This window comes from Triturus cristatus, chromosome 1_2 (genome assembly GCF_964204655.1).
Source record: "Triturus cristatus chromosome 1_2, aTriCri1.1, whole genome shotgun sequence".
Lineage (NCBI taxonomy): Eukaryota > Metazoa > Chordata > Amphibia > Caudata > Salamandridae > Triturus > Triturus cristatus.
The window spans coordinates 859,216,547-859,240,437 of record NC_140580.1 but is presented as its reverse complement, the minus strand read 5'-3'; the positions used below and the strand labels follow the sequence as shown (position 1 = coordinate 859,240,437).

Genomic DNA, 23,891 nt, shown 5'->3' with positions numbered 1-23,891 from the left:
GTTGAAACATTTTTATTAGTTTCCAAATCAATAACAACTGTTCATTACAGCACGGGTTCCCTCGTGTCGGAAGATCAGCTCCCCTCCCAATCCCAACTCGTCCCCCCCCTCCCACCCCTATGTCAGTGTGCCCTTGTCCCCCAGTTCACCCTCGATGTGCCCCCCCAACCCTGGAATTCAATTACAGTTGCTCACCTCCTCTCTACGTAAGCAAATCGTCCCTCGTAGCCATGCCTCTGGCCTTAGTCAGGGGACCGCTCTCATCTCCTGTCTAACTCAATCCCCAGTTCCCCTCGCCTCACGCCGATCCGAAGCGCTCCCCTCTTCTTCCACCTCAGACATCAGCCCCTGGAGCTCCACTACCAACGCTTCCCATGCCCTCGCCAACGCTTTCTCATCATCACCCCTCAGAGCCATCTGCACCCGGAGCGTACCCTCCGCCCCCGCCCATCTCGCTAAGGCTGCCCTCCACCGCATATAGCTGGGCCCCCCCCTGGATTTCCAGTGCAGGGTCAATTCTCTCTTAGCCAATATCAGCCCCAGATCATAGAACCTACTAGTAACCTTCGTGCGGCGGGTGTGGGGGAAACCATAGTAACAAGCATGTCCCCATCTCCGGAGTGAGGGAGCGGTCCGTCACCTGGTTCATGAGAAGAAGCCTGATATGGAGATGGTTAGCAGCTGTTTGTGTGAAATTGTCACCCGGCACAGTCTGCTGGGAGAATTTATCCTACTACCGAAGTATTTAGAGTGATTCTCGGTTGAAGCTGACAAAGTAAAAACGATAATCCAGAATGTTTTTAAACATTGGCATTTATTTCTTTGGAGACTATACCTAATTAAAATACACTGGAAAGGAAAACCCATGGTGATTCACACAAGCAAGTGCAATTTATGAAATGTATTGGTACGTGCTTAAATAGTGACTGCATCGATATAAACTACAATTAAATCTCCACAACAAGGTACATTGCCATGTCTTTGTTCTACATGCTACGATCTAGTAGAAGGCTCAATAATACAGCATATGAAAACGGGCGCTGAAATCCCCATGAAGCAATGCACTACATAATTGTGATTTATCGGTGTTGGAAATCTTACAGTGGGCAAACATCGTGCAAGTGAAAAATCAAAATTTGTGAGCACAGATGTAACGTAGGTATAAGATTAAGAATAACAAAACGCCTCATTTGAACTGTGAAGTAGTAGCCCATAAAAGGGTCAGGATATCAAATAAAAATTGCTTCAAAAAGAATGTTTGTGCATTGATAATTACTGATGGTGAACCCTGATGGGGTGAATGGAAAACTAAACTTGTGATTTATTTTGTAAAATTACATTTTTTAAATCGGTGGAAACGCTCCTTTTAAAAAAATAAATAAATTAAAACTTTTTTTGTCAAAAAGAAATACATTTACAATTCTGATCCTTGTATTTTGTATTATTGCGGAAGAAGAAAAAATAAAAACTATACCAACTGGTAACAAAGAATAAGGTAATAATGCAGTGTGAGTCTAAGTTAAGGTGTTGGAATTCGGTATACAAGTTAGCATCTAGAAATGAGTGCTTAACACAGATACACAAATTTACTGTAAATAAGGAAAAATAGACAATAAAAAAAAGGAATGCATCCTAATCTCCTAAAACCATCGGCCTATGCATCATCTAAACAGCCCCATATAGAATCAAATTTTTTGTAGGGCACAGATACCCCTTATTTTAGCCAGAGCCTTCTCTCTTTCGCCAATTTCCCTTACAATTAACCACCACTCTGTTACTGAGGGAGGTTTAGGTGAAATCCAGGCTCTGGCTATCGCCAGCCGGGCAGAAACTTACATGATTGCAATTATAAATTTATGCTCGCCACCATCCTCTTTATAACCGAGCATTTTCTCAGCAATCGTAAATGTATATTCCACCCCAAGTCAGAGTTTAATAACAAATAGTATCTTCTGCCAAAAAAGACCTAAATCTAGGCATGCAACAAACCTATGAATCATATCTGCTGCAAATAGCCCACACTTGGTGCAGTTACACCGCGCCACCCCCTTGAGACCATCTAGCGATCTTTTCCGGAGTATAATAAAGTGCACAGATCATCCGAAATTGTTGCAGTCGTAAATTGACCGAGTGTACCAAGCGTGCTATGATATCAAAAGCAGTCTTTACCTCCCCTATGGTAATATTTATCCCCAAGGTCTCACTCCATCTTGACGCTAATTTTTCTGAGTTATCAAGTCTGAACTGACAAAGAGCTCGATACATTCAACTGATGGCTGCCTGCCGGTTCTGAGCACACAAGCACTCCCAAACCCCTGAGCTTGAGACACTCCGGATAGCAAGGTGTCTACTGAGATTCCCTGACCTGAAGATATTTAAAAAAACATCCGTTGGGGGGACTACAAAAGTAATTTATTTAAATTATTTAAAACCATTAGTCATACAGCTGCCCCAGGTAATGGACTCCCTGCTTCACCCATTGCTGGTCCGCAGAATCCTGAAATATCCTGGGCAACATCTGGTTACCCCAGAGAGGGAGCTTATGTATTAGAGATAAAAAGATCTAGCCATAATGCCCTGCCATATATAAGCACACTCCAATAGTCTTGAACCGTACCCGTTTAAAATAGTTAGGGTCATTAATTCGATATATAAACATCTGGCTCTCTGGACCAAGAACAAGCCAATGCCAAAAATCTGCTTTCTCTGGGTTCAAGAGGCTGTGCAGATGAAAAATGCAACCCAAAAATACAACTTAAAGTCGGGGAGTTCTAGATCCCCCTGATTATACGGCAGCTTCATTAATCCCATAGCATGTCTTGACTTCTAAATACCGAGCGGCCGGTCAAACGCCTTCCAACGGAGATTCCAGTTGAAAGTTGAGAAGGACTGGTTTCATCAATATTTAATTTATAGCCCGAAAAGAGGCTAAACTTCTTAGCTTCCATATTGGTACCCTCTATTGCCGAACTTGGATCAGCCGAAAAAATAGCTATATCGTCCGCATACAAGGTGAGTTTCAGCAGGCATTGGCCAATATTCAGCGGACATATCCTGACATTAGCCAGGAGTGCCCTAATAAATGGCTTAATATAGAGAGCAAATAGGAGGGGGGAGAGGTGACAGCCCTGTCTACTACCACAGCGAATGCAGAAAGGGGCTGTTTGAACATGACCATAAAGCACTCTGGCCATGGGACTGTGATACATAGCTTGAACCCATTTCTGAAATTTCTCCCTAACCCCAAATGCAGTAAGTGTTGCCCAGAGGTATTCCCAAGCCACCCGGTAAAATGCTTTTTCTACATCTAATAACACCATGCTCAGGTTAGTTTTTAACTTCCCTGCAGCATCAAAAGCCGCCACTGCCGTGTTGACATAGTCAGCGGTATCTCTCCCTTGTACAAATCCGTGCTGCTGGGGAGAAACCAGGCCGGCCATCATAGGGACTAACCGGGTGGCTAGTATCTTGGCAAATACCTTAGCATCTGCATTAATTAAAGAGTTTGGGCAATAAGAAGCCCATTCTTCCGGTGCCTTATCCTTTTAAAAAAAAAAGTTACATTCGTAATATTCCATGAGTTTGGAACTTGACCGGTTGCCCCAATTTGCTTAAATACTTCTCTTAGCACCGGGGCCACCACACTTTTACAGCTCTTATAAAATTCAGCAGGGATAGTATCCTCCCGGGTCGCCTTCCCCAGCGGGAGCCCCCCTATTGCGTCCTCAATTTCATCCAATGTCATTTCCTGCTCCAATAGGAACGAGTCTTCATCCGGCAACACCGGGTGGTTATTCTCTTCTAGATAACCCTGCATATTTGTCAGATCTTGAGCAGCATCTGGAGAGTATAGTTGCTGATAAAAAAAATAGAAAACGTATTAGCAATATCCTGTTGCTCTCTATATAATGTACCCCCCTCGCCCTTAATGGTTTTGAACGTCGTCTTAAGGCGATTATCCTTAAGCTGGTCAGCAAGTACTTTCCCAGTTTGATCTCCATACTCGTACTGCAGTGTCTAATGCTTAATGAAGCTCGCTGCTACCTTCTCTTTTAAAACTCTGGTCATCGCCACCCTGTCCTCCACTAAAGAGGCAAACAAAGAATCCCGGTCTACTACCCCCTGCCGGACTGCCTCAGCCTGCTGGAGTTCGCTGGCTATAAGCTATTGATAGGCTTCCTTAGCTCTCTTCTCTCGTTCTATATTCTGATGGTAGACAAACTGCTGGGTAGCTCCTCGAATATATGCCTTCATTGCATCCCATACCACCAAAGGGAGGCAGACCCCAGGTTATCTTCCAAATATTCCAATAATTTTTTAGCAATAAAAACCAAATACTCCAGAATTCGTGAAAAGATAGCGCGGAAAAGAAGAGTTGAGACGTTTTAGGCCCAGAATTAACCCAGAAAGATAGTAAAATAGGGTTATGGTCAGATGTAATCCGAGGACACACCTCCATGTCCGAGCCTGATAAAATACTATCTGAGATCCATGCCATATCGATCCTGGAATACTGTCTGTGGTGTGGAATAATATGTATAACCCAGTGTTGTTGGAAATGGAGAACGCCACGCATCCTGCAGTGAGTGCAGACGCCCTAATTCTAAAATGGAAGCGCTCACCTTCCCCATCCTAGAAGTGAGCGCCCGACTAGTAGAATCTATAGCATAATCAATGACATAGTTAAAATCGCCCATTACAACTAACTTCCCCTGCCACCCCAATAATTCCAAACAAAGTCAAAAAGGGCCGGATCATCCATGTTGGGACCACACAGTACACAGAACTCATATTTCACATTGTTGATCTCGATTTGAGCCAGAGCCCACCTCCCCCTTTGATCCGCTAATACCTTATGAACTTAACAGTCCAATGTCTTAGAAACCATAATAGCAGTACCCCTTATCGACACATTCTGTGAAGTGCATATTACTTTCTGAAATCCCAATTAAGAAGATCTCGGTCCTTATATGCTAAATGTGTCTCCGAAAGGAGTACAATATGAGGTTTAAATGCCCTAAGCTCCTCCCATTCTAATTGTCTTTTGGATCTTCTGTTTAATTCTGACACATTCCAAGACAAGCACCTGATCATTGCCATATCCCTTCATATATACAGCATACCTCAACTCAGAAAAATAATCTACCTTTCCCCACCTACTCAAAAAACCATAAACATTCTTTTTGATTTTTTTTTTTTTCCAACCCCCACACCCTTAGCTGCACCCACCCCAAAACCCCACATGAACCACCCCCCACCCAGTATCCTAAAGAAGGAATCACCCTCCCCTAAAAAACTGCTGCTGGATATGGCAGCTAATATCTCACTGCACCACGAAGAAGGTCCCAGCCAGCCCCCCACCGATTTCTATACAAGATTCTAAATAGTACATAGCAAAGGGCTAGAGCATAAGCCTTCCTAAATCAGGAAAGGGTTACAAGAAAAGGAGATAAGAGGAGAGATAAGGAGGGAAAACAAGAAAAACCGTAACTGCATACTCTCAAAGGAAAAGGCACATTAGGCAACCTTCTCAACTCTATCCGTTCTCTATTCTACTACACATATCTCTGCCCCCTTTGCTTCTTAAAGAATAATCAGAAATGCTAAACGCCATCAGTCCCATCAGTCCTGCCAGGTGCTCTGGCCATCTGCCACTTATTCAACGCTTGTTTAGCTTCTACATCCGTCAAAAAAAATTGAGTGCCATTCCTTGACAACTTTGAGCCGAGCCGGTTCCTGCAAAAAAAAACTTGTGCCCCTTCTGCTTTAATAGGATCGATAAATTGCCTAATTTTCCACCTTTTCTCAATTGTCACACAACTTAAATCGGATTTAACAAATAAGTAAAAAGAGTCGACAGCTATTGGAGAACCAGGCTAAGCCTTCAAGAATATCGCCTGCCTTAACAAAAAATTCCACACAAAAAAATCAGAACGGGGGGGGGGGGGGAGATACCGGGAGCTGAGTCTCTGCAAAGTTGAGGGCAACCCTCTGGACTTGACAATCCCGATCTGACTGGTCCGAAAAGGCCTTTTGAAGAAGCTGGTCCACATAAGTGCAAAGAGCTGATCCCTCCTTGCCTTCCGGAACCCCAAATAATCCTAGATTGTTCAGATGTTGCCGGTTTTCTAAATCTTCGATTTTATTTTGACAGGCCAAAGGCTGCAAGTCATGAGACTGAACTGACCTAGCCGTGGTTGTGATAATTTCCTCTGTCTCTGCTACCCTAGTTTGTAGCTCGGCGACGTCCCTTGTTGTTCCCGCCACTGTACAAGTCCCCTCCAGTGACTGTTGAATACTGAGGTAATCAGCTCGTATCTGGGCATGATAGTCTTGTGCTTCTCGTCTTTGCTCTTGCAATGCCTGCAATATTACAGCGAGTGCCGGCTCCTTAACATAATTCTGGTCTTCCGCCCGGTCTGTTGTACCCAGCATGTTTGCCCTTGTCGTGCCCCCTAACTCCAGCGCCCGTTCACCATTTGGCAAAGTCTCAGTCCCTGGACAGTTCTGAGCTGAATGATCCATCTTAGTTGATACCTCAGACCTGCCAGCTGTTAAATGGATCTCCTGGTCGCTAGAGCTCACCCTACGCTACCCATTTTTCAGGCCAGAACCGGAGCTGGAGCTGATCCATCTTAGTTGATACCTCAGACCTGCCAGCTGTTAAATGGATCTCCTGGTCGCTAGAGCTCACCCTACGCTACCCATTTTTCAGACCAGAACCGGAGCTAGAGCTGGAGCCAGACAGCTGAGAGATCAACGACTTAACCTCTCCCTTTGCTTGAACCATCTTGCGTAGAGGGCTACTCTCTGGGCAAGTTCTCTGGCGCACAGCAGAGTTGTTATACCTACTGCTTTGCTGCAAGACTGTCCCCTTCTTGCGAGGTTTAACCGCCTTGGGTTGTTGTTCTTCTCAATAGAGGGGTTTAGGAGTATGTTGCGGCCCCCGTCTGCCCCCCCAGCCCCTAATGATCATACTATCCGACGTGAGTGGATTCCCTGTTTTTGGTTTAGCGCCCTGATTCATATATATAGGAGGAGACCCCTGGGCCTTAGCGGTGTCGTCGGATATGTCACCCTCCACATCTGGACTAAGAATATTGGGGTCCTAGGCAATAAAAATGGGGCTCTCGCCGTCCTCAACCTGTAAATTTTCACTCGATGTAGATACATCAGCCCTTTCCAATATTGGCTCATCCATAATAGCCGGAGTCTCCCCTGACACCTTGGCCTCCATATGATCCATGGCAGACACATTCCCAGGCCAACCGCATCAGCCACCAATTCTACTGGTGCGGCGAAAGAACAAAGTATCTCTAATTTGCACTGAAAGCTCCTCCTGGAGAAGAACTATTATTAAGGGAACCCTCCTGCGCAACATTCTTGCCAGCACTACCCAAAATTGGCTCTATTTCTATAGCTTCGGCTGTTTAAACCACGACCTCCCCCCCAAGGAGATAAGTACAGCAGCTTTCCCTGCTTGTAACAAGCAAAGTGCGGGTTTGCCAACTCATGACATACCTCCCTTTGCGCCGGTTTTTGTAATCGCCGCTGCCGCAGTCTCTTCGCCCATTGAAGTTCCTTGCGCGCCTGCAGCCCTAGTAGCCTGGGTTAGCTTCACCGTAGCCTTAGGTGGCGCCATCCTTCTCACTTGTGTGTTTTCCAAGGCAAGGCTAGCAGGTTTAGCAAGGCTCGACCAATAGATCCCTCAGCCGCAGGAGCCCGCTGACCAGAACACCTGCCGCAAAGACAGCCACAGCCGTCGGAAGTTCCTAGTTGGTCCAAGCATCCGCGTTGGCGTCGGGAATCAGCCTGAGCTACCAAGTACAGCCACAGCCGCTCTCGCCGTTCCAACAAGCCTTCATCCGAATGCAGGTAATCTTCTCATTTTGGTTGTCTAGCGCTCTTTTTTTTTCTTCCTTTTTGCGATATGCGCGACATACACAGCGGTAGGCGGGCTGGCCAGGAGTCTCTCCTGGTGCGTCCGAGACGAGGCGGCACTAGTCCGCCATCTTCCTTCCCTTCCAAAATGAAAGGGTGGAAACGCTCCATTAAGGAATACAAGAGAAGTCACAATTTTTGGATTAATTGCTCAAAGATGATGTTTAAACTATTTTGAAATATTCTAATGGGTAGAAAATGTGTGGTAACTTTATCCAGAGTCCTAAATGTGATTATAACGTCTTCATATTGTATCTACTGTGATAGGAACGGTCCTTAAATGTTTTTCTATAGAAAATAAATTGAACATATTGCCTCTTGAACGTTGGTAGAGGTATTTGATAATACGGGCCAGTTATAAGAACAGTGGAGTGACGCCAAACAAGGAGGGTCTGTTCTTTTTCGGTTGCACAGTGTATTTTAGAAGGTGTGGTAACTTGTACAGATGGAAGAAAGACTTGTGAGCTTTAAGGAAGGAAAATATTTCATTCCCGTCAGTCCAAGTGTTTCTGGTTGGTGAAAGGGGATGTAAACGTGTCCTTTCAAAGTTGACGTCTTTTGAGAATTTGTTAACGTTTAATTTACCTGTATTAAACGGATGATATATTAAGGTAATGGACACAAAAAACAGATTGGTCCTTGTACCTTCTCGGACAGATACAAGGACTCCAACTTTATTTTTTCTTATGTTATTGCCCAAATTTAAAAAATATAGTGCATCTGTGCTTGTTATCTGGTGGGTACAAATAGATTTGTTTTTGTTTTCACAGACCTTTGCATCTCACTTCTGTTATTATGTGGCCTTGTTTGCAGGCCTCAGTTAATGAAACAAAGATGCCCTATGGAATGTTGCAATGTACATTGGCAGTTTACACCAGTTTCTCAGCCTTACTGGTTTTAAGGACCAAGATGTCGGTGGGTTTGAGCAGGTACAAATGAGAATCTGCCAAAAATATCAATGTACAGAAAAACTGCAAGTTTACTGAAACCGTCCACCGTCTCGCCTAAGCTGAAGAAAAAAAAAAACTTTGCCATTCTTGGGTAGAAAAACTGGTGACAGGGGCTTCTGGTAACTTGACTCATTGTAAACTGCTAAAATGAAATTAGCTGAGCCTTCATCGTCAGAAGTTTTCCTAATATGGCACAGAACTGCTTCCGTTTCATACAGAACAGGTCACAGCAGCAGGGTTTCCACCGGAGCCCTAGGCATGTTTCCTGTCCTGGGGAATACGGGGCAGAAACCACAACTTCCGCGTCCAGTTTCATTTCCCACTGTGCTAATATAGAAGAACATGTGTGGACGAATTGAAACCATCTTGTTCAAGTGGGGAGGGGGTACATAATGTATCTGGCCATTTAATTTGGGGTGCTGGGATCAGCGTTCGTTAGGCCCTAAATAACCTGTCACTAGGCATTCGTGTGTGTTTGTGTTTTGCTTGGGGAGGTTGGGGGGGGGGGTGGGGGGGAGTGGGCAGGTTGGAGTCCGCTTATCTTTTGATAAATATTCAGGCCGTACGTGCACAGCAGAATCCCCAGTGCGGCCCCTGCCTTCGGAGTTGCATCAAGTCGTGGAGCTTGTGTGTCGTAGCTTGGCACAAATCCTAGCACACCAGACGACGACGTGGGGGGGGTGGGGGGCTAGAAATGGGCTAGGGATGGAGCTGGTTGCACGGCGGAAAGGGGGGGGGGGTCGTCACCACCATCAGGCTGACGCGAGCTCCCCTAGCAGGGGCCGTATGTTTGTGTAGAACAAGTATAATCTCTAATAAAGCAATACGGTGCCTTGCCAAGCACCAGACACTAATGTCTTCAAGTACTTTTTCAGTCCGTGGGCCACTTCCAGTTTTGAGGTCTCTACACGTCTCTTTTAAGCGCCACAGTGAGAGTTGTGCGTTTCTTGGGAGTCGGGTACTGCGCCAGAGCCCTACGTGTGCTTACTATATAGCCCCTCTGTGGAGGAGACAGTGAGGCACTCCAGACTCCCCCGCGTGTCCTTCAATTAATGGAGTGCTATAGTCAACGTATTTTTTTTATTTCCAGTTCAACACCTCACTTCCGCTCCTCCTTTTCTCACACTCCGACTGCAGCTGCAAGCGCCTCGCAGTGCGTTCCCACGGTCCCCCGGCGAGGAGCTCGACCTTTTTACTCCGTGCCAGTTTTCTCTTCTCTTTTGGAGTTGGTGGGAGGTAGTGACCCGCTGTCCGTCCTCTCCCGGTGGGTTTCTTGATCCAGCCCAGCACTGAAAGTATAGAGGCGGCCTGCGCCTTCCTCCTGGGGACTCCCCAGTGAAGTAGGAAATGGGATGGATTTCCAGCCACCGGACAACCGGTGCTGCTGCTTCTCATCGAATCAAAGGCAGACGCAAAACGAGTTCGCGCTGCACTCATTCACGGCAAAAAAACTGCCCATTAGAGTCTGGCATAGGCACCGTTTGTCTTCTACTGTTACTGTGGTGTCGTGGGGCGTATAAAGGCCCAGCTGCCTTTAATTGTGGTGTTACGGGGCAAGTACTGGCCTACCATTTATGCAGTGCAAACCTAGCCGTAAAGGGACCGAGGAATTCAGGACTGAAAATACATGACAACTGTAATACAGAGAATGGAAGGCGTTCTTTGTATGATAGATGCACGTTTACACAAATTGAGCATTCGTTAATCCAAATGTGTTTGTGACCGGTTTGCAGTAAGATTGCGTTGGTGTCGAACATCTGGTGTCGTCATTAACAGTAGAACTCAGGGAAACGGCAGATAGGTGTTGTCGAATGGGTGCTTTCCTGTTGCTGTGGTGTATTAGAACACAATTCCTGCCAATCTTCCTATGGCGTCCTGGAATGGTGCGAGCATCTCACTGTTACTTTAGATTCCTCTACTTAGGTTTAAAGCATTCAACCACTTCTCTCCACACCTACAGTCTCCTTGTGTAACATACACTGCCCATTTATACCTACTGAGCGATTCATCTCTATTGGCACCAAATAATCCCAGCCTGATGAGCCTGCAGCTCAGAGTGCTTTGCTTGGCCACACTGTTCAATTTCCAATTTCTCTGGGGGCCTGATGATAGGACATGGATGAAGAGGAGCATGGTCTGCTTAATGTGCTGTGCTTCGACCAGCCTTTGGCATCTTTGCTCTTGCCGTTTGACATCTTGTCCTCCTTGTTCTGGACAAAACAAAAACCAAACAAACCTGGGTGCCACATTTTCAGTCACTTGTGTTTATCCACTATAGGTACAGCATTCCATTAGCTTGGCACCCAAAAGATCTGTCATCTACTATCACTTCACCCACCAAAATCCTTCATCAAAGCATTCTTGTCCTCAGTACGATTGGCATTTTCCACAACCTACCTCACTGCTGTTACTCGATTCTTATTAGAAACCTCTCCCAGCAGACCGACCCCTACGTCTGTCTGGCCGCCCCCTTCATCCTTCGGGCACCACACAGGCCTGCTCTCACTTCATAACTGTGCCTCAGACAGATTCCATAAGTTTCCTTTCAGGCCCACACTGCTAGACCCAAGTCATGTCTCTCTAAACCTTCAACCACACCTTCACTCCCAAGCCATTCTTACTGTTCCAAAACCTCCTTGTGGTACTGTGAGTTTTATCCTTTGTCCTTCCATTGAAACATTTCTGACCTGGTGACTCTTACTTTCCTGCGTGCCTTCAAAGCAAATTGTGAGAATCGCTTTCTCCACCATGAAGAGCCCAGCTACTACTTGGCTCACCACAGAGCAGCATGGCATTGTAGCAGTACACACTTCTGCCTGGTGTCTGTATAGACTTCAGTGTGGACTATTTGTCTGTTTTGACTCACTTGTTTCTTTAATTTTCCCTTGTTATTTGTCAGTGATCGTTTACATTGACATGATTGTTTATGTTGGCATCATTTGTCTGTGTATTGCACTTCATTTTGTATGTGCAACTTTTCTAGTAGAAATGCTTGTGAATTCAATGTATGTGCACGCTGAATCCTACCCCGGGTTTTATCCCTAATAGTTCAGGAGTGATGCATGTTCATTCTTTGTGACGACTAGAAAAGAAAACCGAAAACCTTGAAGCAGAAATAAGATCCTTAGTGGTTCTGGCATGGCGAATCTTTTCACAAGCAGTCTTATCTTTACCCTTGACCAGGGCTTTGCTGCATGGCTTTCATGGACTCAGGGTTGGGAGCAGGTGTCTTCCACCTCTATCCTGCTACTTTTGTTGGTTGGGATCACATTACCACATCAATCAACTTATTGCATTGTTAAACAATTGTGGCATATTTTGTACCATCTGATCAAGTCTAAAAGTTAAAGGAACTGAATGAAACTACTTGTGTTAACCAATTAAACTAAATTAACTCGCCTAAAGCTTCAAATACCGCAAGTAAAAGTCCCTAATTTGTTGACCATTATGAGCGCTGTTGTTACCGTGCTGAAAAAGTCCATGTGCTGCTGCTCTTTGCCTCGTGGGCTCCAACAGCAGAAACCCTCTCGCCCACCCACATATTAATGAATGTGCCCCCCCCCCCGTCATTTTTATTGAAAAATGTATAAGACCAGAAGTATACATATAGTACAGGATGGAGAGGAACATTCGCTTAATAGGGTATGATGATTGAGTTCTTAACTTCATGCAGTTGTCTTAGGCTTTCCATGCTCTGCAGAATGCCACTTTTCATAGCTCTTGTCGCTGTTGACCATCATTCTGACTTCTTGGGGAAAACCTGTTGACTATCGCCTGTTTCATGTTGAGCCTTGCCTCTGTGTGGAGTGAAGAAGATGAATCTTTAGAAATGTAGCGTTGATGGGGGAACTGCTTGGTGCCTGGTGATGTGGTTCAAGGAGGGAAGCAGAGGTGGTGTGGAGGTCAGAAGTTAGATCTGATGTGGAGGACCACGAACTCTAAAGTGTGTCTTTACTCCTATCCTGCTGCCTTGTACTTACCGTTTTCCTTTCTTTACAGAGTGATCAGCAACTGGACTGTGCCTTGGATCTGATGAGGCGTCTGCCTCCACAGCAGATCGAGAAAAACCTCAGTGACCTCATTGATTTGGTGAGTAGAAAATGTCTGATTTAAAAATGAATAATACTTCTATTTGTTTATACTTTGGGGGCTAGAAGGGGAGCACAGCAGTACTAGTGTTTTTTTTTTTTTTTTTTTAATATTGACATTTTTGAATTTCAGCATGTGGCATTTTGTGACTGGGCTTTAGCACATTGGGCACATTTCCCATGCTAGCGCTGTGCTCCAGTGCAGAAGAGGCTAGCATTGTTCTGTTATATAGCTTGAGTGCAGTGGTGGCACACTGCTTGTAGTGGGGTTGCACACTGTTGTGGTTGACCTCTAATACATGGCGCACACTTCACCTGCGGGTAGAGGGAGAAGGTATGGTGTTGATCATAAATTGATAGTTGGGCTCTAGTGCAGAGACCATTTTAAGATTTAGTTCAGAGGAAAAGTGTGCACAAGCCCTGCTCGGCGTGCACATGCTCCGTTCTGTGTGCTAAACTCTCCCATGTTTTTGGGAGCCAATGGAGTGCACATTGGGCTGTGGATTTTATGCTGTTGACCTGCAGTAGAAGTTTTTTCTCCCTCCAGAGTCTGTGAAAGAGATGATGTATGAGGGTGTTGAGCTTATTGGCGGCCCTTGCAGCGCAGCACCTGGAGCTTGTGCTGCACCTGGGCGCATCCGTGATTTTTGTAGGCACTCCACCTCAATCGCATCTACTTCTAGGCCTGTGGGTGTGCTTGGACAAGGCAGCCAGCAATTTTTTTCTCTTTCTCAGTGTCTTTAGTCACGACTCGCATTGTTCTAGTAAATAACGTCTTTTCTACTGTTTGTTTAATTTTAACCCATTATCAGTGAGATTCTCTTATTGGCGTTTGAAACCCTATCTCTGCCATCCAACCTGCTGGGCTGATTACCCCGTCAATGCCTACAAGAAAAAGTCAGGCAAAGGTGAAATGCGAACTAAAGAGTAGTTCCTAAGTCCGCCAAACGGCATTATTGCATACGATTAGATCAGCCGACCCTGGCTTTTCACCCAGTAAAACGTTGCATTGTAGGGCTTGTGTTTTTGCTCTCAACAGTCATTATGCCCTCGAAACGGAAGTATGCAAAATAATGTTGCATAAATTATTAGAATTAGCCTGACGCCTTGTACATTATATGGGAGCCGCTTGTCTGCTATAACTTAATATTTTACAAAATCATTAAGTTAAATTAAAAAAACTGCTTGTTTTACATGTAGAGCCAAAAAGTAAACCATTCTGAGAGCTCATTATTTCGTTTACATCGTACATTAAAATAAGCTTTGGTAATACAACTCATAATTTGTGTTTTGTGTAGTGTAATGATTTAAACTGTGACCCACAACAGTTATAACATGGCCAGTAGCAACACAAACTTCCCTTACACAAAGGATAGATTAAGGACATGTGCCGTAGCAAGAGAAACATCACCCAGTTCTCAAACACAGAGAGAACCTGTAAAACGTGGGTAGTTAATACAATAAAGATGGAGGGGTGGAAGTTAAAGGACTGTTGTACGCCCTTCATAAGAAACACGCCGCTCCTGGGGGAATCCGCCAAACCTCGCATGGAATGATGAACCCGTACCTGTCGAATAGGATCTGCGTCTGTCCCTGGGAGGCATGCGAATGCATGAATGTTCATTGGTGTACGGTCTCCTAGTTGTGGCTTCTCTAGCTTGGGTTAGGTTATGTCCCTTATCGACATTTATTTTCTCACTTTGATAAACTGCCAGACCTGCATTACAACGTGTGAGTGGGTGAGCTAAAAATGGGATTTACTAGTGGTTCCTTAACACAAGATGAACAGGAGGATCGAGCCATGGACCATGCATCTTCTTTCCTATGACATTTTTTGGCTCTTGAATATTGCTTTTATGAGTACGTTGCCTTCCCCGGAACCATATGTCTTGATGTCTCGCATTAAATATTGCGAAGTAGAAAAAATGTTTATGCAAGCGCATTTAATGTATCCGCTGTTTTTCATAAAGTGGGGAAACAGCAGTGGAAGGATCACTTCTTTATAGAACAGGCACACCTTTGAGCAGAAACAGTGCAAACGCCTCTCCTTCAGAGACGAAGGTACAGCTCAGGCAGCAGCGCAGGCTTTCCCCATCGCTGGACACTCACAAATAGGGCAGCAGCAGTGAAAGCTTTACTGCCTTACAAAAACGGGTACAGCGTGGCTGTGGCAACGCAAGTTTCCCTGTCTCCCATAAGGCATCACGTGCAATCTTCTATTCCTAGTGGAACAGATCCAGAAGGACAGACTAGTTCACTAGTATAATCTTTCATCGCTCACAGAACATGTACAGTTCATTTATGAGCGACATGTTTGGTACAGGGAGTTGTCTGCTAAACACCCCCGAGAGGAATGTATAGGTGCATGAGGGAGACCTATTATTCTTTCTACGCACTGAGAAGGAATTAACCTAGTAGGTAATTGTTATTTGAAGAAGTCCACCCTAAGAAGCTGTGATATAAACGGCCACACGAGTGCCAACTTATTTGAAAAGGTTTTAAATGCACATGCACCCGGCACTGTGCAGTCCCAGCCACAGTTCTGCCCCTTTTCGAAATGTCGAGAGCCGCCACTAGGGCACAGCAAGTGTCGAGGCCCCACACTTCCCTCCTCCGAGCAGCGGTGTGTTTTTAGCCTTGTGGAGGAGCCCTTTGTGTGCTTTCCGCAGGCAGCTGCCTCTGCGGCCAGAAACTCAGAGCCGGCAATTAGCGCCCATTAGGATGTCTGTCAGTCACAGGATAGAGGCCAGACTCGTGAGCTCTGGCCCCAGAAGGGGCACCTTAGGGTGCACTGGAGCTTTGCAGCCTTCATGTCAGAACCTTTAATTAACAATTCTTCTACTAATGGACTAATTGGAGGGTTTTCAGGGACCAGCGGAGAGCGCAGGGTGATGAACACGTCTCTGCTACTAAAATGTCTGAACTGCTTATTGATGCTAATCGGTCGTAAATGGTGAATATGTAGGTTTGTGCAGTTGTAGGGCTGTGCTTGACAGCACCAAGTATGCTGTATCACAGGTTGAGGTTGTGCATCGATACGGAATAGTAGTTTGCACCAAAAGCGTGACCTTAATTACCGCATGATAACGGTGTTTTAATCAGTGTAATTTCTTCCGCATGGTGACATTTCTGATGCAGCTTCAGCACCATCGGAAATAGAAAGCACTATATCAGTATAAAACCATTCTCTGCTCTACGGGCCTTTTGTTGCGGATTGAATTTCCTCTTCAAGGAAAGTTTGGTTCTGATTTGCACGGTGTACCTTCTGGAGCCTCTGGTCGAGAATTGTAACATCTATCGTTGGACAGAGCTCTTGAACTATGGGTGGCTGATGACCTCACAAGAACATAAGAAACTTTGCACGAGAAAAACACGTTCTGTTTGCAGGGCCACTGGAATTATGCGGCAGGGGAGGGCCAAAGTATACGGCAGGGTTGAGTAAGTTTTGCAGCAAGCAAAAGCAAATCATGCGGCACATTTTGTGATTGTATTACTTCGTTATTTTGTCATTTTTACTCTTGTTAGCACCATCTGGGCATTCGTTGCACCACATTAGTACCCATTTAACACCTTAATATAACAAGCTACAGAAAGGTGACCAGTCAACCTCTCCAAAGGGCCTTCAAATGCGTGGCAACGTTTCGCTGCGTTTTTACTAACTTTTGAATCGTTTGAGCTAGACGGATTTTTTTGTTTTGTTAAAATCTGCAGATTATGCGGCATACGATGGATTATGTGGCATGTGCGGCAAATCCTGAATTATACGAAAATCGCCGCGGCCGCACAGTCGGATAATTCCAGTTGCCCGGCTTTCTCAGAACAGAGCAAATGACCTTCGTGCTGGGTTTTTGCATTGGATTGAGAAGGTTTCCTAGTCCTACAACTCCCCCTACTGGCAATGCGGTGATGTGCTATTATTTCCCATAGACTGACCGGCTCCGCCTGACAAGGCTGCTGGTAACATTCCTGCTCTCTGACTAAGCTGTAACTGTTCGGCCCATCCGATGTTTAGTACAGAGCCATTTATGGCTGATTTTCATGTACTTCTTTCCCTAGTGTGTTTGATCCCGCGCTATTGCGCAGGAGGCAAGGCTCACGGGTCCTTTGCTCACTTGAAGATGTAACTTTTTTTTTTTTAGTTTGCAGCAAACACGATCGCTTCTCAAAAGATGAGGAAATACTTTACCGTATCACGCCATTCTTGTGCCGGAAACGGTGCCTGCGACATTTGGCCCCATCTCTGTACTCGCACAATCTGACCTGCTGGTTCAGCTGTTTCTCGGCTTCTCAGCGCAGCTGGCTGACCTGTGAGAGATAGAGTTTCGGCCCGGACAAAGGCATCTCTTTTGGATCCCTGGGGAATGCCGCTCTTAAGTTTTAATTAAATGTGTCCCAGAAGCTGCCTTTCTGGCTATCCGGGATTGGGGTTTCAGGCAGCACAACAGAGGCCTTGTTGAGTGTCCGCCTGCCCTCTTGCAGCCCCTCTCATTACCTGCTCCCAATTTGTCTTTGCTTTGTGCATCTCCGTCATTGCATGTCCATGTTCAGGAGCGTATGGGCACCTTCTGATCCCTATGGAGGGGGGGGGGGGAGGGGGGGGGCGACGGGAAGAATGGATCTGTTCACGCAAGCCATCTCTTGAGGCGTTTGTTGCAGGGTGGTCTGTAAGGTAAGATTCCTGCACTGGTGGCTGTTATGCTAGTCCTTTGTAAAGCGCTGTGCAGAGTTGGAAGGTTTAGGAGGCCACGAGCCTCTGCTTCATAGATACATTGAGGTTCTGCGAAGGACGCAGTAAGGAACCTGGTGTTGTATGGTAACATTGGTGTCCATTTAAAAAGTACTCCAGAGCTGGGTAAATTATCCGAAATGTCTACCAATGACTGAGGCTCTGAGTGCCGGCTTGCTCTTTGTCACCAAATGGCTGTGGTTTCTGCCTCTGGGATAGCCGCTGCCGAATGGTGAACCAATGGTGAGGCGGCGGGATCAACTGCAACAAGCTTTTGTGTTGTCTTGGTGAAACTGGTGTGCGGGGACCCATGGTAGAGATTGGAGTACGGCAAATAGTAGGCAGCCTCACGTAACCCAGTATCAGCGATGACCTAGGTAGGTACAATTGGCCTGGGCTGCTTGAAAGTGAGTAGCTCTCCTCCCGCATCAAGGAGGTTTCTGTCTAACTGGTCCTGGCATAGAACAGTTAGGCCCCTGAGCGAAGACTCTGGACGAGAGGCCGTCGTAGAAGATCATTGACAGACTGTTGGGACTGATTATTGTTAACCAAGACATCTATGGCTGAGACTTTAACACTGTCCAAGCTACTATGTAGGAGGCGCTCAGACAGGAGCATAACACAGGAGACTGCAACCCATGTGGTGCAGGGGGCTCCCAGCCCTTTTTAGGAGGCCCAATTCTTCACAAGTTCAATGAATATCTGTGGGACATGGCAGACTCTGGCCTCATCACATTCTGCACAGGGGCCATGGTTTTGTGTTCTACTACAGCGCCCAGACCCTCGGTTTCTAGCAGTGTAAAGTGGAGATTAGACTGGTTATGTTTAATGTAAAAAACAGAAGGCAGCGGCAAGATTTCTTTGTGTTACTGTGATGCCAATAGCAGGATGCTGGGTGAGCAGTGGAAGAAAACATGGTGCCGAGACACTTGGAATTGATCAAAATGAAGTGGGCTTTACCTTGGGGGACAGTTTCAAGCCCAGCATTGGGGTAAAGGCTGTAGAGTTAGTACAAATGTGTCTAGAGAAGATGGAGTCCTTGTTGTGGCCAAGGTTGTGGTCCCAAAGACCGCTTCAGAGAACTGAGAGCCTTGTTGATAAAATAGAGAGAAATAGAGAGAAAGAGAGCGTGGGCAACCCAATCAACCCTTAGAGGCATGGGAGAATCAAGTATTAACAGGTGGATTCACTTGAACACAGTCTGATAATTCATGCAATGATTTAGCCAGGTTCCAGCCGATAACCTATAGTTAAACAATCTCTATTTCAATATTAAATTTCTTCCCAAAGGATCAATAAATGATACTAATGCAAACGGGTGTGATTGCTTCATTGATCAAATTTATGTGATATAAATATAAAGGGTACAAAAAGATTGAAGAAATACAGTGATTCAATGTTGTTAGTACCGCCGAATAATTTTTGCAAACCTCTATTCCAAACCAAAAATACATAGAACAGTGAGTCTGAACAAGCAGAAAACACTTACAAGAAAAAAATTAGACAATAAGGAAATAGATGATGTTGTCGACGTTTCAGTCTTATTGGTGTATACATCCATCAGAACATCTTCAGGACGATGAAATGGGCTGTTGTGTGACCCTTATGAACATTCTATTCGGAATGTCCAATCGTGATTGAATCTTTAGATTAATAAAAAACTTTCTGGTCATTTATACGGAAGGAGAAGCGATTGAAGAGCTTGTAAAATTGATGCACTTCCCAACAAATGTTAAGGCTTGAAAACAATAACTATAGTTAACTAAATGGTAAATTTGCTCGCAGAAGTCGAGCAAGAGACAGAAAAACTCCTCCGGCACCGCGCCTAAAGTGCTAGTGGAATTATCAGACTAAGTGTGTTCAAGTGAATCCCTTGTAGGCACTTTTTACCTGTTAATAATTGTAGATAAAACGGCGTTGAAGATGAATAGTTAGACCAAAATAGAGTATATCGAAGAAAACCCGGTCTTATGGAATTAGATAGGATACAGCAATAATTCGCGGTAATCCCTTGTCTAGAAAAAATACTTTTTTTTTCTAGAGACCCCTCACCCACCAGGGTTGCCCCTAGGTGGCATGCTTAATCATTGGGATTCCTCTCAATCCTCTACTGATTGAGGCGTGCTACGACTTGCGAATTACGTTGGAGCACTTTTTATTGTAGACTGTGTAGTGCAGTGATGTGGATTGGAAAGGGAAAGAAAATCTAAAAATACCTAACTAGGTGGCCACTCTTTTATTCCAGCCCCTAGTTGCTATGGTTAAAAATCAGGGGTCGTTTACTGAGAAGAAACCCGAGTCTGGTTGTCTCAGTAATATGTTTTTGTCAACATGTTTCGAGCTGTTCCCCTAATTGCTCTTCATCAGGACTCCACGTGGTCCAGCCCCATGTGTACCACTCCTAGCGGACCTTGTAATAAGGACACAAACCATGCACACCTAATGCGCACTGTATACATACGAGCGCATACAGTATGGGGTCTCCAGGGAGAGAAGTAGGTTACTGTACCAGAGGTGGCTTTGACGAAAGGGTGACTACAAGCCCCTCTACCCCTGGTTTTGACCATGATGCAATAATATAGCTTCTACAGAGACAGATTAATCAGTAGAACCGTATGTATACAGTGCACATTGGGTGTGCATGGTTTGTGTCCTTATTATAGGATTCACTAGGAGTGGTACACACGGAACTGGACCCCGTGGAGTCCTGATGAAGAGCTATTAGGGGAAGAGCTCGAAACATGTTGACAAACACATTACTGAGACAACCAGACTCATTAAGGTCTGGTTTCTTCTCAGTAAATAACCCCTGATTTTTAACCATACCAACTAGGGGCGGGAATGAAATAGTGGCCAACTAGTTAAGTATGTTTAGATTTTCTTTCCCTTTCCACTCCACATCACTGCACTACACATAGTCTACAATAAAAAGTGCTCCTACGTAATTCGCAAGTCGCAGCACGCCTCAATCTGTAGGATTGAGAGGAACCCCAATGATGAAGCATGCCACCTAGGGGCAACCCTGGTGGTTGAGGGGTCTCGAGGAAAAAAATAGACTAGGGATTACAACACACTCTTGCTGTATTTTATCTAATTCCCTAAGGGCAGGTTTTTTGCGATATACTAGATTTTTGTCTAACTATGTAACTGTCAGGAGGATAAACCTAGCCTCTACCTCTGCCTCCCTCTCTACTTTGGCAACTTCGAAGATGAATAACCAAGCCTACCTTGGGCACTGGTTTTATACCGCATTGCTGCTCCTGGGTAGCACAAATGGAAAGCATTTGTCTGTCAGAAATTTTCAGGGCCCACAGGTCCCTGCTGGAGCACAGTGGCAGTTTTGTGACTGCGATAATGCAGGTTTATTTTAAATTGGACCTTTTAAGTTCTCCTTACTATTCTGAATTGATCGTAATGAAGGTAAAATGGCTCCCTTCTAGACACAAAAGAGCCTCACACTCTCAGCAGAAGACCTATACTCAGGGTGCTGAAGGCTTCAAAAGCAAAGGATGCATACTAAGGAAGACAACGAGATCGGAAATATGGTCAAGGAAGCATAATGTTTACTGACCTGAGCATAGACTTATACAAAGGAGGACTCTGACCTCAAGTACTATTTTATTTATCTTGAAAATACGATTGTTACATGTTTGCCCCATTCAGGATCAGAAAATACTTGCAATTATTGAATAATTGAAACACCGAAGCAATTATGATTCTTCAATCACTCGATCAGGGCTGATTGTCAAGGGGTATTAATATGGCTATAAGAGACACTAACAGAGGAACAGGTTCTTTGCAGGCGATACCAAGGCAGGGTTTCATTAGAAAGTGAATTCTCTCCAACCCGCTTTAATAAGTTAATACTTTTTTTCTTTTCTATTAACATTTTAAGGGAAAAAGCTGTTATCACACATAAGGAGCAAGAGGTAAATGTTGGGTAACTATGTGGCGCTGTAAGTTTCTTGAATTTCCAATGACTGACTTGCTTTGAAGTCAAATACTACATTTGCTGTTTATGGACCATATGAGAACTGTTTGGCTTGGGAATCTGTGTGCGTATTTTATACACTTTTTTTCTTGGAAACAATTGTAATATGTTGTGGCGCCAGTCATGCCAGATGAAAAACAGCATGGAAATTCATAGTTTTAAGGTTTGAAAAAGTTAATTGGTGGTATAATTTGGAATACTTACTTTTATGTGATTACCCCCCGCCCCCGTGTTTTTCCATTACAACCGACAACTTCATATTTTTTGTTTATGGAGTTTAGGTCATTCTTCACATGTAGTAATCCATACTTAAACCAACGTCTGTTTTTGTTTGTTTGAGTACGGGAGCACACCGTGCATTTCCGAGATTTGTGTTTTTTGATACGGGACCATGCCATATTTACAGAGGTAGTTCATTGAACTGATTAAGGACATAACCTAGTATGAATACAGACCCTTTAGCCAAGAGCGGAAGAGCGTAATTTGCATACTAGGAGCTAGATTTAACAGGGACTCTCGTGTCTCCCTGAACTAACCTCAAAATCCCTTGCACCAAACTTGCCCTACCAAACCATCCCAAAAAGAACTTTCTTTTTCCTAAGTCCCATTAAAGGATTTTTTTCCTGTAATTCAAATGGCTTTACTTGATCAAAACTAATGGCCTTATGTGTTCTTTACCAGGGGGAGTTTGGCCAGATTTCTGCCGAAAGCTTCCAGGAGCTGGCATGTTTCATCTCCTGACTCTCCAGCTGATTCCATCCCTCACATTGTGGCATCTTCTAGCCGGTAGTCTCTCAGAAGTTTTGCATCTGATCTGCAATGCCTGCCTTTCAGAACTGTTTCCACTGAATGGAAGAAAGCCTTGGTGGTGACAGTTTAAAAAGTCCTCTCCATGTGATTGAACTGTTTAGACCAGTCTTTTGTGACCTGATTTTGTTATGTTTTTAAAAAACAATAAAAAGATTTTACAAAAAAAAAAAGTCCTCTCCGAACTCTACAAGTCTCACCAATTTCCGACCTATTCCACTACTTTTGTTCCTGGTCAAAATCCTGGAAAGGTGCATAAACTCAATTCGCTCTGCAAACTGTGAAAGTAATAATCTGCTGCCCAGTCGGGTTGTCGCCCCACATATGGATCTTAAACCATGTTGGTTTCTGTCTTGGATGATCTCAGGAGTGCAGCCAGCAAAGGTCACATTGTTGCCCTAGTAGTCTTAGATCAGTCCTCTTCCTGCTAGCCTGTTCCTCAGAGAACTTGACAACTATGTTGGCCGAAATCGGCATTAGGGATACAGCCTTAAAGTGGTACTCCTCATATCCTGACAGTGCTCAAGCGATTCATGTTCTGCTGTTCCACTGTATCAAACAAGGTGTTCCTCAGGGCCAAGCAAAGAGACCCACTCTTCAGTATTTATTTGAGGCCATTAGCTCATCTAATGCTCAATCTACGTGTTGTGTTTATGGACTCTGTGGAAGATACCTAGCTCGTCATCTCGGTGGATTCTGCAGGACATTCCTCGCCATGAAAACTTCCATCTCTACATGGACAAAATCACCAGCTGGCTGACCCCTTATGCTCTCAAGTTTAATGAGGATAAACTAAGGCCCTCTGCTGCTGTTTGAACAAGACCACACTCCATCCCGCCCCCTGCTCTCTCAGGGAAGAGTTCTGGCCCTCTGTCTGATTTCCCTGCTGCGGGTTTGTCTGCTGTCAGGAACTTTGCGTTCCATATTAAAAGCGATTTATCTCTGAAGGCCCAGGTGAGTAGGTTGGCTTCCATTTGTTTATTACTTCTTAAAATGCTCTGGAAGATAGTACCACTACTTCATGTTGCTAGCTGACCACAGATTGTTCAGGCCACTATCCTTAGTCAGTTAGGCTACGGGACTTCTCTATTCTTGGGTTCCCACAACTATTTAAGCAAGCATCTATCCCCCATTCAACCTGCTGCTGCATGCCTGGCTCGCTGCCTCCCTCCATCCTCTTTAGTCTCTGCCACTCAATCTGCGCTGGCTCCCTTTGCCGAAATGGATCCTTTTCAAACCTCTGTGAATTGCCCACAAGCCCTTCCATCAGGTAGGCCCTGTTTACCCTTGTAGCAAGTTTAATTGCTACTTCCATGGTCGCTGTCTGCGCTCCTTGGATGCTAAACTCTTTATGTAGTCCCCTGTTGCATCTGGGTCCTTGGGTGCAT

General features: G+C 44.9%; 1 protein-coding gene across 3 annotated transcripts in view; it reads left to right on the top strand.

Annotated features, from left to right (window-relative positions):
* CAPZB (capping actin protein of muscle Z-line subunit beta) overlaps positions 1 to 23,891 on the top strand; it is a 246,204-nt gene that overhangs the window by 120,063 nt on the left and 102,250 nt on the right. For all 3 annotated transcript variants that reach the window (XM_085609081.1, XM_085609079.1, XM_085609085.1), the window contains exon 2: positions 12,891 to 12,980. In XM_085609081.1, the coding sequence (XP_085465207.1) occupies positions 12,891 to 12,980 (90 nt within the window). The remainder of the gene's footprint in view (positions 1 to 12,890; positions 12,981 to 23,891) is intronic.